This window comes from Miniopterus schreibersii (genome assembly GCF_964146895.1).
Source record: "Miniopterus schreibersii genome assembly, chromosome: 5".
In the NCBI taxonomy this organism is placed as follows: domain Eukaryota; kingdom Metazoa; phylum Chordata; class Mammalia; order Chiroptera; family Miniopteridae; genus Miniopterus; species Miniopterus schreibersii.
The window spans coordinates 35,348,145-35,365,036 of record NC_138106.1 but is presented as its reverse complement, the minus strand read 5'-3'; the positions used below and the strand labels follow the sequence as shown (position 1 = coordinate 35,365,036).

Sequence of the window (16,892 nt, the reverse complement as noted above, 5' to 3'; positions counted from 1 at the left end):
CTGGCTTCTGGCAAAGCCCAAGGAAATGAAAGTCTGGCCCCCAGGCAACCCAAAGCAGGTGATCCTGAATGGCCCAGAATGACTAACCTAACTCTTTTAGGACCAGAATCACACTTACATTCCTCACTCATTGTATCACTGTGCTCAAGAGAAGTAGTACTGATGTGAAACTAAAAATCCCTGAAAATGTCTTGACTTCCATTTTACCTTTTACAGCATAGAAGGGGGTTAGAAAATGTTAAATCTACAGCCTCTCTGATGTTTAGCACCCAATCTGTTGATTTCCTGTCCTGTAACAACATACCTCTGACTACCTCCCCTTCCCTCTCCGACTTCTCCACCCCTGCTTTGGGCAATAAATAGGCTGTTTGGGAGGGTGGTGCTCCCTGGGCCCTGACACAGAGAAGTGCTCTCCTTCCCACAGCAGGACTGTGCAGATGATCCCCGCACCCTCTTCTTCCTAAACCTTTCCCGTTTCTTCCCTTTCCCAGCCAGCGCTTCCTTTCATTCTGTTCCTTGGTTTTGTTATTTTTGTGTGAACCTGAGACAACAGATCAAGCAACTTCCAAATTTTTAAACAACCCAAATTATGGCTGATAAGTTTAAGAGCGGAACTTGTGATAAACTGAAAGCAAGCAAACAAAAATCCCTAGGTTTCAAGGTATTTGACAGAATGGAAAAACAGAGCTTTCAACCCTAGGGCTCCTGACCAGCTTAGAGGGCCCCTTCCCCGGCCCTGTCTGGGTTTTCCAAACACAGCCCCATCACAGGCTTTTCATCAAGAGCTGGAATTCAAGATAGTACATGAAAAACTATTTTGTATTCAATCTGATTAATATCCTTTTTTGAATTATTTTTACAGCATTATTAGTATTTTTTAGTACTTTGCAATTTTGCGCTCATCAAAGCACCAATGTAAAACCCAGTTTCATAGTTTAGAAATATTTTATAAATGCTTATGTCATTATTGCAAAGACATTTACATTTTTGAATAAGAAAAGGACCTAATTCCTGTGGGGGGAAAAATATGGATGTCATCAAATAAAAATTGTCCAAGCATGAGGAAATGGTTAGAGACTTGCCAACTAACCACCTTTTCTTGGAAGAATTCATCTCCTGCAGTTATGCAAAGATTTTTACAGTCCCCAGTGCTGGGAAACACCTTAGAAATCATTAACCCAGGCCACAAACTGCATATAATCCTATATGGTTTATGATGTTGGAGACAAAATACAGGTAATAAAGTCTTATCTTAAAACGGGAATTATCTAATCTTTCAGAATCCTTGAGGAAATTGGCTGCTGCTGTGCAAGGACCTGTACTTGTTAGCCAATGAGCTGGGCCTGCCATCCTTTATTTACTACAGCTGTTTACCTTTTCTCACTAGTATTTGCAGAATTCCACTAATCATAGATAGGAATTTTGAAATATTGCTCTGACCAAGTACTTTAATCAGATTCAGTAGCCTATTGCACCCAGGGAGATTCTGCCCCAGAGGCTGAGCTCTATGTAGAATAATATTTGTCAGTGGTTTACTTGGGGTTTCGTTTGCTCAATGGAAAGAGCACTGGGGTGGGACTCAGGAATCGGAATTTCTTATCTATATCGAGCTGCTATCCACATGACCTCAAGTAAGTCCCTTAAACCTTTGGAGTCCCACTTTCTTCCTCCATACAACAGGCTTAATAATACCAACAGGTAACGTTGTTGTGGAGGTCAAATAAAATAATGCATGCAAAGGGTTCTACAAAGTAAAAATAGTGCTGCGACAATAGCTACTCTGCATGTATTGGCATTTGTTCAGAGGTTTCTATACATCATCTCATTTGATCTCACAACAACCATAAGAGTTGACTGCTGTTGTAAGTCCACTTAACAGATGAGAAAACTGACGTGCAGGATGGTTAAAAACTGACCTCAGGCCATATAGTTTGTAACCGACAAAGCCAAGAACTGAACCTGGACCACCCACCACCAAGAGCCCGCAGTCTTAATTCATAAGCCATCATGTCTCCCTGTGTGAATATGAGTTTTTGGTAGCAATATTTTTAGCCCCCTGATTTATTCTATAAGGAGGTGAGGGTATCAGCACTTTCACATGCTGCTGGTTAGTGCACATCCTTTCTCTAACGAATTTTGGGCTGAAGAGCAAATTGAGGTCAATAGTTACTGTAGCTCAATAGTTGTATTTCGGTACTTGAAGGCCTATAATGTTCTATGTTGCTCAAAGTGCAGACACATAACCAAAGGTTTCAGGAAGGCAGGTTTCAGCTCAGCATCCTCTGAGGGAACCAGGTCCGTCTCTGTTACTGGGAGAGTTTGGGGAAAGGTGGCTGACTGTTGAGGATTTTTCATTGGGTGGGAAGCTGCATCTCCAAAATCTCCTTCAGCTACTGGGAATCTCCTGGTGGTGAGTGTTGAAAGCAGTGAAACCATGAATTCTTTTAGGAGCTAAAGGCCTATGTCTTTGTGCTCTGACACAATTTGTAATGTTTTATAAGCCTAGCTTCAGGATGGCAGAAATCTTTCCTACGTCTAGGCTACTATGCTTTGGGAGCCACTGAGTTGAACAAATGTACTTTGCATAGGGCCAGAACATCAAAAGCACTCAATAGATAGTTTTTGAGTGAATGCATAATGGGTGTGTTGTTGTTAGGATGTGAATTATTATTCTAGTTCCCTAACCAGTCTGAACGACATTTCTCAAGGGCCACCTCTCTTTCTAATGTGCGTGTGTGTGTGTGTGTGTCTGTGTGTGTGTGTGTGTGTGTGTGTGGAGAGAGTACAAAAGACAGAGTTGCTATAGTTCTTGTAGTGAAATGACCACTGACAATCCATCGGGAGAGGGGAAGAGGTACAGAAATGGAGCTCACCATAGCAGGGTGCTTAGCAGTAAACTAGACAGAGCTGACACTGTGAGGGGAAAAGAGCCCATGTCGGCATGAAGGACATCAAGAATTGGCCTTTAGGGGGAAGTGGGGACCCAGAAACCTGAAAGGAAGTGACCCCGTGGGCCTCTCTGCCAGAGCTTCCCAGGCTCTGTGGCAAGCCCAGCGCCCGCGGACTAGGTTCTCCTGGCGGAGCAGACAAATCTGCAGCTGGCTTCATGGGCTTAGGGTGTCCTTTCTATCGGGGATATTGGCAGATGCATGTCCCCCTCACAGCCTCAAGGTCACACAGGCACTTGGAACCGCTGTTGATCTCCGGCTCTGAGACAGCCGCGTACCCTTTTTTTCTGGGGATCCTGTCGAAGCTGATGCCCGAGGCAGAGCCCGCCACCGTGGGGCTTGCCCACACGGTTTAGATCTGTGTGTATGCTTTTGTCTAAACTGCCACATTTTTCTGTTGGGGTGTTTCTCTCTGTTTCTCTTAGTTTTTCCCCCCCTAGAATTGGTGTCATGGTAATGGTAATAAGGAGAGGGTGTTCGTTTTCTCACTCAGTAAACAACTATTTGGGAGGGAATAACAATTTGGGGGAGACATTGGTGTCCTGAGTAAAGAGCAGAGGAGGAACAGTACAGATCAAAACCGGCTCCTGTCTGTGGACGTCCTGTAGTTGCTCCCACGGCTCTTTGTTTAGATCTGGATTTAGTACTTACGGTGTTTATAGCCCCTTTCCCGCCCCGTCACGCGCTCACTCCAGGGGAGGCCACTGATTGTGCCTCCCCAGTTTCTCACATTGAAACACTCGGCTTGTTGAATGAGTGAATAAACTGTATTATCCTACTCAGCTACTGAGAACTACTGCCTGATTGATTTGTTCGGATTTCGTCCCACTCAGAGAGAAGATCTTCAGATGTATTTTGAATACCATAAGAATCTGCCCCGAGCCAGGGCAATCTGGGGAGAATGTCAAGACTGCGCCTACCTTGGGGTAATGTTGAGGTTACAAGGTCTCCCACAAATTGTTTTCCCTGGACAAGTTTTGTGCATCAGATTTTTAAAGCTATCCAAAGTGTAAACGAAGCGGAGGAGTTTGGCGTTGGGAGCTATGTTTATTAAAAGCCTCTCCTATTTTGAAATCACACAATAGAAGTTTCTACGCTGCCCTGAGTCACTGTGGGGTAGGCCTGTGAGGAGCAGCTGTAGCCTGGTGCGAAAACCGGAGTCCTCTTCTAAGATGGGCTTTAAATGGAGTTAAGTCCAAAGGATGAAACACTGGGGCTCCCTGGAATGATATCAATAAGCCACCATGCACCCTCCAGACTCAAAATGACCTAAATAGACCCCACCCCGCCCGAACTCAAAGACAGGTTGCCTCCTATGCAGAAGGATCTGAAATGCCCACTGTCTTCCAGTGGGCTTGCCTTCTAAAATAAATAAATGGCCCTGCTTCCCCAGCTGCCTATAAAAATACTAGCCAAGCTGTCCCCTTTCCCCTTCCTTTCATTTCACACGCTCTTCCTGAAGGACCGAACAACTCCGTAACGTTATGAAACTGGGCGACACAGCTGCCCCTCTTATCCGTGAAGAGCCCATTTCATTTCTTGTATTTAAATGCCACCACTTTTGTTCTCTGTGTGTGTTGTTTGTTTTGTTTGATGTCGTTTCTGTTTGTTTTTTAAAGGTATGCCAGCGCCAATTGGGCCACAATCTCCCTCTTTTTAAATATCTTAGAGGACCAAGCCAGAGACTCATAAAATACCAGATGTTGTTGAAGGTAAAGTCAATGAGACAGTGCTTTTCTGTGCTGGGAAAACAGATGAATGCACTAAAGTGCCCTCTCCCCTAGACATGCAGAATTGTGATTTCTGTCTTCCAAGGTGAAAATAGCTATCCTTTCCATTTTTTCTGCCCTCCAAGTCTAAAGCTGCCCTTCTCAATGAGATGTAAGACCAAGGAGTCATAGAATTGAAAGGGACCTGGGAGCCCGGCTAGTCCAACATGCAGTCAAGGCCTGAATCTCTAGGGAGCCTGGCTCAAGGGAGGAGAGGTCCTCGGGGGCCAAGTGAGGAAAGGGCTGTGGCCATACTGCCAGCAACTGAGGGGGGGGAGGCAGCTGGGCCTCTACTCCCTTGTAAGATATCTCCAGGTAAAGTATTATCTGCTCCATTTTACAGATGAGGCAAAATCACATTTCAGAAAAGAGGTGTGATTTTCCCCAACGTCACTATTTTACTTGCGTTAAGACAGCGGAAGGGAGAGGGCAAAGCTGTAGTCTTTTCTCCTTTTGCAGCATCTGCCTCCACCTTTAGATTAAGCATCTTTCTCAAGAGCATTACAACAGAATGAACTGTGCTTTGCAGAACCCCTAGCTGGTTCTTTCTCTCTCTGAGAGTAGCACACCTGCAGGAGAGCACCTCCAGACACCCCAACAGGACTGAGGCTCTGTGAGGCTGCCTCCCCACGTGTAAGCTGGGGGAAAGGTTTGAGCCACTTCTCCCAGCTGTGTTTTAAATTAACTTTTATATGCAGCTCTTGCCCAGTAGCTACTATCTCTTAATTAAAAATGAGCCGCTGCTGTTTACTGGTAACTTCCCAGGAATATTTTTTTACTTAATCCCACAAGCAGAGGTGTCAGACAGGCTCTGGAGTATGAAGAAACCAAGGCTCGTGGAGGTTAAGCTCATGGCCCAATATTCTGTCCTCAGGAGAAGTTAGCCCTACCATCTTTGCCTCGGCCGCCCCAGCCTGGGTTGCACTGGCTCTGCGGCTACCAGCTGAGGGATTACTGGACCTCTTAGGCCCAGGTTTCCTCCTATGTAAAATGAGGATACCAGGGCCACCTGCTTGCAGGAGGAAGCAGTGAGTAATGTGCAGAGAGCTCGCTTGGCACTCACCCCCAGGGAGCTGCTGTTTTATACATGGAGACGCCAGGCCAGTGTGGGAGTGATTATGGCTCACTGCTTCCCAGAATGAGTGGCATCTGTGAGCATGTTCTGACACAGCATTCACATGTTCTGATACTCATTTGCCTCTGACTGTCCCATCCTTATGGTCACAAAGTCCTCCCACTGGGCCCAGGGAGGAGGGGCCGGGACCTAAGTGGAGGTCTCCACTCCCTGGCCTGGCTGCATCAGGCACTGAGGGTTTGAGCTTTCCCTTTGCAGAGATGTTGGCACAAGAGCTAAGTTCCATTTGCAGAAGACTGTAGGGCACAGTGATTAGAAACAGAGTTAGCTATCCTGGGTGTGGACCCCGACTCTGACAGCTATTCAAACTCAGGGTTACGTAACCACTCCCAGCCTCAGGTCCCTCACCTGGAAAACGAAGGCAGTAATAATACTTTCCTGGTATGTTTTTTGGGCGCATTAAATGAGGTAATACATGTTTAAAATACTTAGAAGATTTTGTTAGCTTGATTGAGGAAACAGGAGACAGAATCACTAAAAAATATTCCTTGGGAGTTGTGCAAAACCTTGGGAGGCCCCTTAGGGTCGACCAGTTTTTCCCATAGAGAAGCTCGCTGGGTGCCTGGGAACACAGCTTTAAAACCCGGCACACCGTGGAGAAAGGAAGACTTTGTGGTTTTCTCCGCCCTGAGGAACACGCTCATTCTACAGCATGGATGTTGGATCGATTGCCTCATGGCTTAGAGAGGATTGTAGAATCCTGGTGTGGAAGGGCTTTTCTAAGTATAACAGAAAGGGGGAGGAATGATAGATTATACCATTAAAAGCAGACACATGAAAAATTGGGGGAAATATATGAACAAGGTATGTGAGCAATGTTCAGCATGCTCATTAATGAGCTCACAGGAAATAATGGAAAAACAAAACAGAGCGATCTATAAACTGCTTACTATCTTATCTGAGATATTATAAAAATTAATTGTCATGACCAAGAGTTGTTTTAGTACATAATGTCTGTTGAGTCAAGGCACATTAATTAAACATTATTAACATATTATTATAAGCATATATTAGAAAGAGGTGGATTTAGGGACAACAAGAACTCACTTTCACTGAGCTCATGATTTCTATCAAACAGGTTAAGTGGTGGATGGAAGCCAGCAATTTTTTTTTTTTAAAACTCACCTGAGGACATTTTTTTCCTGTTGATTCCAGAGAGAGAGGAAGGGAGGGAGGGAGGGAGAGAGAGAGAGGGAGAGAGAGATAGAGAGGGGGAGGGGGGAGAGAGAAAGAAACATCAATGTGAGAGAAACGTTGATGAGTTGCCTCATACACACGCCCTGACCGGGTATTGAACCCACAACCCTTCAGTGCAGGGGAAGGTGCTCTAACCAATGAGCAACACCTGTCAGGGCTGGAAACTATCAAATTTAATGTAGAAAATTTTTTCTTGCCTGGATTTTGTTTAATTAAGATATGGTTTGCAAAATGGTGTAATATTTGTTTACTGTAAGTTTTGCTTATTACAAGGCTATTCTAGAATAGATGGTCATGCTGATTTCCTGTATAAACTAACACATATCATAAAAGCAGCATTCATTTTTCTTGTTTTAAAAAATTAAATAGGCTACTATGTAACGAAATAATTAATGGGGAGAGGTTGTTAAATGTTACAGCTATAAATGAATATGGTTTGAGGGTCTGATGTAACTCATGGTGGCTGTATCGTAATATTGAAGTTTGATAACACTGTATCGTATAATGCACCTTGCTAAGAGTAGACTTAAATGTTCTCTCACACACACAAAAAAGGTAAATATGTGAGGTGATGAATGTGTTAATTAACTAGATGGGGGATCCGTTCACAATGCATACATGTATCAAATCATCATGATGTACACTTTAAACATCTGCATCAAAACTCTTAACGTTGACAGTTGTACTTCTAGGAATTTATCTTGAGGAAAAATTGTGGAACCTAAGTATTTAAAAACAGAGGAGATTAATCAATTATGGTTTATGTATAGGATACAACACTGCCACAATCCAAACCATGTTTTTAAAAATATATAATGTCGTTTGGCCTGTGTGGCTCAGTGGTTGAGTGTCACCCCATGCAACAAGAGGTCACTGGTTCGCTTCCCGGTCAGGGCACATGCCCGGGTTGTGGGCTCAATCCCCGGGTGTGGGCGTGCAGGAGGCAGCTGATCGATGATGTTTCTCTCTCATTGATGTTTCTATCACTCTCCCTCTCCCTCTCCAAAAAAAAAAAATCAATTAAAAAAATTTTAAAAAATTTAAATATATAATGTCATGAGAAAATAAACATTCATGATATGTTGTTGATTAAGAAAGAGCAGGCTACAAAATAATGTGTCCAATATGATTTTTGTGTGGAAAGAACACTGTGCTGACTGTATCATTCATTCTTTGCCTCTTACTTGTGACAGACAAATTTGCATACATTCTCAGTCAGTTTAGCATTTGTTTGGAGATCGTTTGCACAGTACATTTAGTTGGCCTTCTACTTTTTGATTTTTCAATGAGCTTTTTGGGTTAATGCAGGATCTGCTGGATTTTGAGTCTCCTGAGAATCTGAAGATAGACCCAGGTGACCTAGAAGGATGTTCGGCTAAGGTACTGGATGCTAAATACTGTTTTATATAACTGTTCATGGTATTTGTCCATGGGTGGGAGGATTTATGAAGATTTTGTTTTCCTTGCTTAAGATCTCTATTGTCTAAGTTTTGTAAAAATTGTATATATTTCGTAGTTCATAGGAAAAAGCAGAAAAATGAAAGCCAGTTTCAAAGTGGGGATTTGTGGCAGGATAAGTGTACTTTCTTCCTTTCACAGTAAAATGTTTTACAGAAATACAAACAGGCATGTGTAATATGCATACATAAAATACTGAAAGTAAATATGTTAAAACCTCTACTGTGGTTTTCCTGCAAGGTAAGACTATGAATCATTTGTGTTTATTTCTTTGTTTATCTAATTTGTATACATTATGTCCTGTACCCCTCCAAAAGTGTGTGTGAGTGTGTGTGTGTGCGTGTGTGTGTGCATGTGTGTGAATTCTAAGAGAGACCACTGAGGTTCCCTTGGAGGAAATGGTGGCCAACCAGCTTAGGAAGAAATTTGTGGTTTAGCAGTGGGGTTTCTTTTAAATCTCCTATTAAATATTCCCGTTTTAACAAGAGAAACCTGAGGTGCGTGTCTCAAGATTAGCAGTCATTTGCATGCCTTCTCTGCTCCGAATGTGTGATGGGGACCCCTTGAAGCTAGAAGCTCAAGACACAGGTAGTAAGTTTATCATCTGGAGCAAGGGGAGCTAGCCTGAGTTAGAGGGGCCTAGTAATGTTCTTCATAAGGCTTTTTCTGAGTCCTGCATTGCCAGCGTAAAACCAGGAAGGAGAAAGAATAGGAGAAGTTTAGTCTCTAAAAAGAAGTTGAGTTTTAAGTGTTGGGTAAAGAGGAAGATGCCTAGTGTAAGAATTTTTAACCCTTTACTGATGTTACTACAAAGCCAGGTAAGAGTCTGCTGTCTTTCACCAGGACTAGAGCATATTTATTACAAGGGAGAAGGTAAGAATCCATGGCACATGCTCAGTGGAGTTAGCATGCTCTGCTCCATTCACCAGCCCTGTCACTCATACCCCTGGTCCAGAAAGGCTAATCCCCAGTGCTCCTGCCGAGAGTAAGGAAATGCACAGCCTTCGCTGGCATCGTGCGGTACAGGGCAGGAAGGGGGGCTACACGGGGCAGCAAAAAGCTATCTGTTCTTTGTTGTAGAAATTGATGTACTTAAAAAATGGAAGAAACTAAAATCATTTTGTTTGCATTTACTGGATAACATAAATATGCTATGTAGATAGCAAGGGAATGAAACACTGAAAACCTAAACAAAAGCCTTTCAAGCTGAAACAATCATCCCTTTTACGTCCTAAGTGTCACAGTGGTAACAGTGGAAACACTGGTTTCTGGAATTAGCAGTTTGGGCTTTTCCATTTAATGCTGAGCCTTCCCGTTTGGGAGCTGCAGACTTCCTTGGCATCTTTAAAGGTAGTTGCATGTGGGGAGGGCTGGGGGGGAGAGGAGTAGGGAGGGCAGAGCTGGGGGAGATTCACTGTGGCAAATACAGCCTTACAGCATTCACCTGTCAGTCGTTAGTCAACCTCCACACGGCAGCCCATTCGTTGTCTCTATGGGAGTTTAAAAGTGTTCTCTCTTGGGCTGGTTTGAAGTATAATTTCACCCGTAAGAATACGACTTTCACATTAAATACAGGAATTTGATACTCAGAATGTACTTTTCTTTTTTTTTAAATATATCTTTATTGACTTCAGAGAGAGGAAGGGAGAGGGAGAGAGAGATAGAAGCATCAGTGATGAGAGAGTCACTGATCGGCTGCCTCCTGCACGCCCCCGACTGGGGATCGAGCCCGCAATCCGGGCATGTGCCCCGACTGGGAATCAAACCCTGATCGCCCGGATCCTAGGTCGACGCTGAACCTCTGAGCCACGCCCGGCCGGGCTCAGATTGTGCTTTTCCACAGACCCCAGGGGTAGGGGTATAACGCAGAGGGCAGTCCATTGAAAGGGGCTGGGCTTTTCCATTCTTCAAAAGAGTTCAGTATGTGTCTTATCGAGCAGGAGTCTAATGCCCATGATTTTGCCAACTTCGTTCTTCATCAGTACGCTCCGCAGAAGCATGGTTGGTGATAGCCAGCAGCAGATAGCTTTAGCCACCATCCTTTGGGAGCAGGGAAACAGGCCAGTGTGCCCACCTTCTCAGAAACTTCATACTGGCTGGATCCGTGGCTCCTTCTCTCTGTCCTGTTTTCCTTCTTCGCTTGGTAGATGGTTTACCTTTTGATTTCCTACAGGGCATTTGGTCTCCACAGAACGAGCCAACGAGGACCAAGGACCCCGCGTTCCTGGCTGAACTGCGACAGGCTGTGGCCATGATGGGGGAGCTGATCAAGTCCTGTGAATTGGCCGTGGACCTGGCAGCAGTCACTGGATGTCCGGTATGTTATGTTGCATAACAACCGTTGGGAGGGTTCGCTCGAGAGGCAGGCACGGTGTAACAAAGCTGGAGAAATGGTTTATGGTAAAGGAATCTGACTCTGGGAAAGTGGCCTACGTCGGTCAGCGAACCTGTGCTCTGAGGTTCCCAGCAGCCCCAGTGTTTTCCGGGACCTTGGGTTGTATTGCTTGTGGTCCAGAATGTTGAGACCGACCTGTGCTCTGGCAAAACCAGGAACTCAGGGGCCAATATATATATGGGCAGGGGAAATTGCTAAAAGAGTAATTTATTTTGACTCATGGCACTATTAAAATATTAAAAGGTTTCCCTTCTTGACTCAGATTTTCTCCATGAAAATTTCTTTGAAAATGGGTCCTAAGTTAAAGTCTCACCCCACTTTGCATTTCAGACCCCAGAAGAGGCCCAATAAGCATGTGTTGTACATCCCTTAACCCAGATGGTTGAAGGAAAAAGCAAGAGAGGCGATGCTGGGACGCCGAGCCATCTCGGCTCCAGCATTCGCGTCAGTCCGGGGCAGGCCAGTCCTGGGCATTCCGGGCAAACTGCCCTCTGTGGCTGTGTGTCCGCCTGAGGACTGGAACATAAGCAATACTCAGCTGGAAGTTTTCACTGTGAAGTACTCTAGACTTCAACTCAGGAATATTAGTTTTCTGTCATTGTCATGACAAATCACCCTGAGCTTGGTGGCTTAGAACAGCACCAATTTATTATCTTACAGTTCCATGGGGCTGAAGGAAGTACAACACAGTCTCACCAGGGGCTAAAATCAAAGTAGCTATCTGCCTTCCTTTTTGGAGGCTCTAGGAGAGAATGCATCCCTTGTCTTCTCCATTTTAAAAAACAACAACAAAAACACTCACATTTCTTGGCTCGTGGCCACTGCCTCCCCTCACAGCCAGCAACAGTGCACTGAGTTCTTACACTGATGGCATCACTCCTACCCTTCCTTCTGCTTCTCCCCCACTTTTTAAGGAGTTTTGTGGTTACATTGGACCCACCCAGATAGTCCACGATAATCTCCCCATCTCAAAGGGAGCCGATAAAGAACTTTGATTCCATCTGAACCCATTCCGCATGTAACCTGATCTCTCAGATTCCAGGAATTAGGCCCTCGGCCTCCGTGGGACGTTACCATTCTGCTTACCACACGGGGATCGAGCAATCTGAAAATGACAGTTCAGACACTTTCCTTCTCTCTCTCTCTTTCCTTTTCATTTTCACCTGGTTTTAACATACTGTTTATTGAGGTCTGGGCAGATTGAACTGACCTTTCTTATCTTTCCTTGTCATAAATCAAACCATGCAAATTAACTAGGGGCAAAAATTGTGATCTTTTTATTTCCCTCCTCCCTCCTGGTATTTCTCTGGGCAGAATCTTGGATCTCTTCACTCCTTAGCCAGGCTGCCATCCTTGAGACACATTCTTCACCTGATTCTGTTTAGAGTTTACTAACAACTCACCTACTACTAATTCGGATCTAATGATCCTGCGAGTCTTTGCCTCAGCTTTGTAGAACTTTATCACAAGGTGTTTACAATCATATGCCGTATGTTGGATAACCCAGCTTAACCTTACTTTCTCTACTTGACGTCCAATATTAACCTGGTTTTGTAAAAGAAAGAAATTGAACTTGAATGAATTCATAATTAAAACAACTAGAAAAAAATCCCATCTGATATTTATATTTTCTCTTTGCGTATACTCAGTTCTTGGTTTAATTTAATCACAAAAACTTTTTTAAAAATTATTTTTAAAAGAAAGTTTGTTTTGTGAGACACATTTAATTTACTTCCCTCAATTTGCCAAAAAATACAATACAATACAATACAATACAATACAATACAATACAATGTTTCCCCTGTGTTCAATCCAATGTATAAAATAGATATACATTTAAAGTCCTTTTAAATCCTGACTTGCCAGGAACAAGTTCCAAAATTGAATAATAAAGGTTGAATGAAACATTTTAATTTTCTGGAAAAAATTTATATAATTTATTAAAGGAAGTTTTTTTATTGCAAGTTTATTGTGGGTTAGGACCAGGTATTTTGTTTCTATTTTACTTTCCGCTTTCCTTACCATAGTGTTGGCTACAAAGATAAGGCTGAGTAAACAATCTTAATGACTCAGTGGAATTGACTTGCCCACCTTCCCACCCTGAGACACCTCCGCCTAAGTGGAGTACTTGAAGATTAAATCATATTTAAGGCACCTAGCACCTGGCCTGGTACCTGGTAGGTGCTGAGTACAGGGCCCCAGGGCTGACTTATCTGGGTACTTGATCAGACTGGGAAGGAAGGAGCCCCTTTGCTTCTGGTGATTGTGATCTCGGCTCCTCTGTCTTACAGCTTCTGTTTTTCGTTTCTGGACCAGGCTTTGTACTGATTTATTTATCCAGATGTTTCCTGCTGCTTTGTGCAAAAAGTATATAGGTCTGTTACAGCAGCTGTCACAGCCAGGGATGAGAACCTGAGCACCCCAAAGAGGTCTCTTTCTGGAGGCTGGCTCCCCTGGATTCTCTCTCTCCTCCAGGTTCTTTCTTTGGCCCATGTGGTCACATTTAAAATTCTTATATCAGAGCTCTTACCTACAAAATATCCACACATGAAAATGGTAGCATTTTCTAGTTTATTTTTGCCATCCTTTCTCATATGCAGGAGGACTTTTCACTTGCTCATTTGTTGGGGGGTAACCCCTAGTCTATCTCTGAGTTCACATCCATTAGATTCTTCAACACCCAAAGTGAGGGCCACAGCAGTACGTCACTGGTGGAAAAACCAGTTGGGGGTGTATAAATTTCCTGGTGCTGCCATAACAGCACACCACAAATTGGGTGGCTCAAAACCAGACACATATTTCCTCACAGTGCTGGAAGCTAGAAGTCCAGAATCAAGGTGTTGCACAGCCATGCTTCCTCTAAAGGCCCTCCCGCCTTGCTCCTCTCCTGGCTACTCATAGTTTCTGGCAATGCTTGGCATTCCTTAGCGTACAGCTGCATCACTCCAATTCCTGTCCCTGTCCTCCCAGGACTGTCTTCTATATGTGTGTGTCTCTGTGTCTGTTTCTTCTTCTCAAAAGAACAGAAGCTGTTAGGTTAGGACCCACCCTAATCCAGCATGACCTCATTTTAACTACTTACATCTGAGATCCCATTTCCAATAACGTCAAATTCTGAGGTCCCATGTGGACATGAGTTTGGGGGAGCTGCTATTCAACCCAGTAAAAGGGCATCACTTCATTAACTCCCTCATAGTGCTGAGCACTCAGCTTCATGCCCCGCCCCCTCCCAGGCACACACTAAATGCCAGTAAATGAATAAATACTTTCTAAGGGACAAATATCTGCAAGAGGTTGTGCACGTGGCCTCTGGCTTTCGAATAAGCTACAGCCTGACTGGAAAGAAAGGATGTACGTGGTTGATCCTTGGTCCTGCTCTGAGGACTCCCCTTGGTCCTGCTTCCCCTTGGCAGTGGGTGACCTGCACACAGGCATGCATCCTGGCTGTTTAATCCTATAGGAGCATGGTTCTGAGGAAATTCATGCAAGGCCACCTGGAGGATATGCAGCTCATCTGTCTCAGCTGGACTCAAACCCAGTGGCTGCCTCCAGTGACCTCGGGAAGAATCAGGTCAATGGCAGAGCCGAGCTCACAGAGGTGGGAACTGGACAATCCCAGGATCCCCATTGGCTCTGGGGCCTTGGCCGGGGAGGGAGCTGCTCTGCCTCGCCTCTCACCACCCCCAGACTGACTCTGTCCATGTCTTTTCCTCTTCCTCATAGTTTCCGGTGACTCATCCTCACGCTCTGCTTCCTTGCTGTTCATTGCACCACCTGCCCTCTGATAGAGCATCTCACAGCTGCAACCCCTGCTGCTCACTGCCTCCTCCTCAGTGCTCCTCAGTTGAGACAAGGATCAGATTGGCCTTCTGGCATCCTTTTGACACCAGGCCTCTGTGGTCAGGGGCTGGCACCTCACTGGCACCACACCCTTTGGTCAGTTGCCTCCCAAGATGCAAACAGCTACGGCTGCAGGTGGGGTTAAGGAGGCCAGTGCAGAGGCGAATTAGGACAAAAACTGTCGCTGTTCCCTGTTGCCTCTTGAGCAGGGCTGTTTCCTCTGCGGCCGAGGCCTTGGCAGACATCTCGCTAGCATGGCGCAGCCCTCTACAGGTCACTAGAGAGTGTACACCTGGACTTGCTGTCCACACCCCCGTTGCTCTGGCCTCTTTGTAATTGCTTTTACCACAGTGCCTAGGAAGAGATGCTCCGCCTTCGCCAAATGTGTCCTTAGAAACAGCTTTACCTAAACTCCATTCATCTATCTAGCCTGGGGTGTGTTTGAGGGTGTGCTCGGTATTTGACTCAGTGACTCTTTGTGAGGACGCATGGGAGAGATTTCTCTCTCGCCTCATTAGCAGGATTAACAGGAGCCCAGGCGTCTCCTGAACATGATTTGCATAAACTCACTGGGCTTCCCTCTGCGCTGCTGCTGGAAGGTCAGAGCCGGGTCTGCAGCAAGTGTACAAGGCTTTGTTGCATGGGTCTTAAATACAACTTTTTCATCTTTTTTTTCTTTACCTTAATTTCCTCAGTTATTTTCTGTCTGCGCACAATGTATATATTTTATAAAATGTATCAAATTTTTGAAATGAGGTGGAGTATAAATACATTTGACAATAAAAACTATTGATTATGGTTGTTCATGTGGCCAATATTAAGCATTTACTTTGGCCAGTTGCCTTGACTAAAACATATTTCCCATAGTATTTATGTTTATGTCATGCAGATTGAATGGGTTTAAAGGAGAAAGTCGCAGAGGGCTGGTGTGGTTACATTTGCATGGCTCCTTGAAGGATGTGGGTATAGTGAGAAACTTCTCAAGGATCCTCATGGAGAAACTTCTCGAGGGTCCTCATGGACCCATCCAGCCATCTGTCTGGGAGCCTGTGCAGTCTAGAGCTTTTAGGAAAGAGGGCCTTATAGCTGGGCTCTTTATTCCTCCATGAGGAGTTCACACATGCAAATTTTACAAAGCAAAAAGAAAAAATTAGCACAGGAAATACGCCACAGGCCCGATAGAAATTACTCGAGTTTATTGCTTGTGAATTTTTATTTTAGAATTTCAGAAGTACAGTCAATTTTTTAAAAAGAAAATATTCACAGTTTGTTCAGTATAAGCAATAAATTGCAAAAATGCCTAACGAGTTGTACATAATATACATATTTATAGTACTAACAATCAGAAATTGTAGGGATTTATCTCAGCTACATGTAGCTCAGGGAAATTGCTGTCCTGGTCCTGTTCAAATAATTTTTCCTTTCGGTGTTTGATTCAAGGTAATAAATTCTGGATGTTCTGCTTTAAGTGATGTAAGTTTTGAAAAATACCACATTCCTAGCTCATGTCACTCCACTACCCTTTAGAGAGAACTCAGGAGGCAGGGACACCTCATTTGAACTTTCAGGGGGGAAGGTGGGCTTGCTGGTGGAGAGAGAGGCACCTAGTGTGTGCCCTAGAGCCAAAGAGGCTTTTTTAAAAATTTGTCACTTGAGATGATCTTTTCACGGTTCACTCACTCTGAACCACGTAGGGTTGAAGTAATTACCGTTTCCATTACTGTGTCATGAAGATTAGGTCCTATTAGGCTTTCTCCTTTCAGAACAAATCTCACGATCCCAGGTTCTCGTAGACATGAAGCAGCTATTAGGACACAGGTGGAGCACATGGATTGTCAGAGATCGACGATGCAGCAAAAATTCTGTCTCTCCTGATTCGATCCTTGGCCCCCGAGGGGCACATGCTTGCAGGAGGCAACCAATCCATGTGTCTCTCTCACACTGATGTTTTTGTCTCTCTCTCCTGCCTCCCTTTCTCCCACTCTCTTTAAAAAAAATCAATGGAAAAAAATACCTTCGGGTGAGGATTTAAAAAAAAAAGAAAAAAGGTCTCTCTCGAGCATAATTCAAATGTTAATTTCTTGCCCTTTTTAAGTAGTGCCATGTATCAGAAACAAAGGAGAAGAAATGGAACTCTGCTCGCTAAAATT

At 44.2% G+C, this 16,892-nt stretch overlaps 1 protein-coding gene across 2 annotated transcripts in view; it reads left to right on the top strand.

Annotated features, from left to right (window-relative positions):
• The window catches only part of MCF2L2 (MCF.2 cell line derived transforming sequence-like 2), a 168,865-nt gene that overhangs the window by 128,273 nt on the left and 23,700 nt on the right, over positions 1-16,892 (top strand). The window contains exons 19-22 of one of the 2 annotated variants that reach the window (XM_081139235.1): positions 3,782-3,874; positions 4,568-4,660; positions 8,358-8,429; positions 10,681-10,824. In XM_081139235.1, coding sequence (XP_080995361.1) covers positions 3,782-3,874; positions 4,568-4,660; positions 8,358-8,429; positions 10,681-10,824 — 402 coding nt within the window. The remainder of the gene's footprint in view (positions 1-3,781; positions 3,875-4,567; positions 4,661-8,357; positions 8,430-10,680; positions 10,825-16,892) is intronic. The other variant, XM_081139236.1, reaches the window with a different exon arrangement.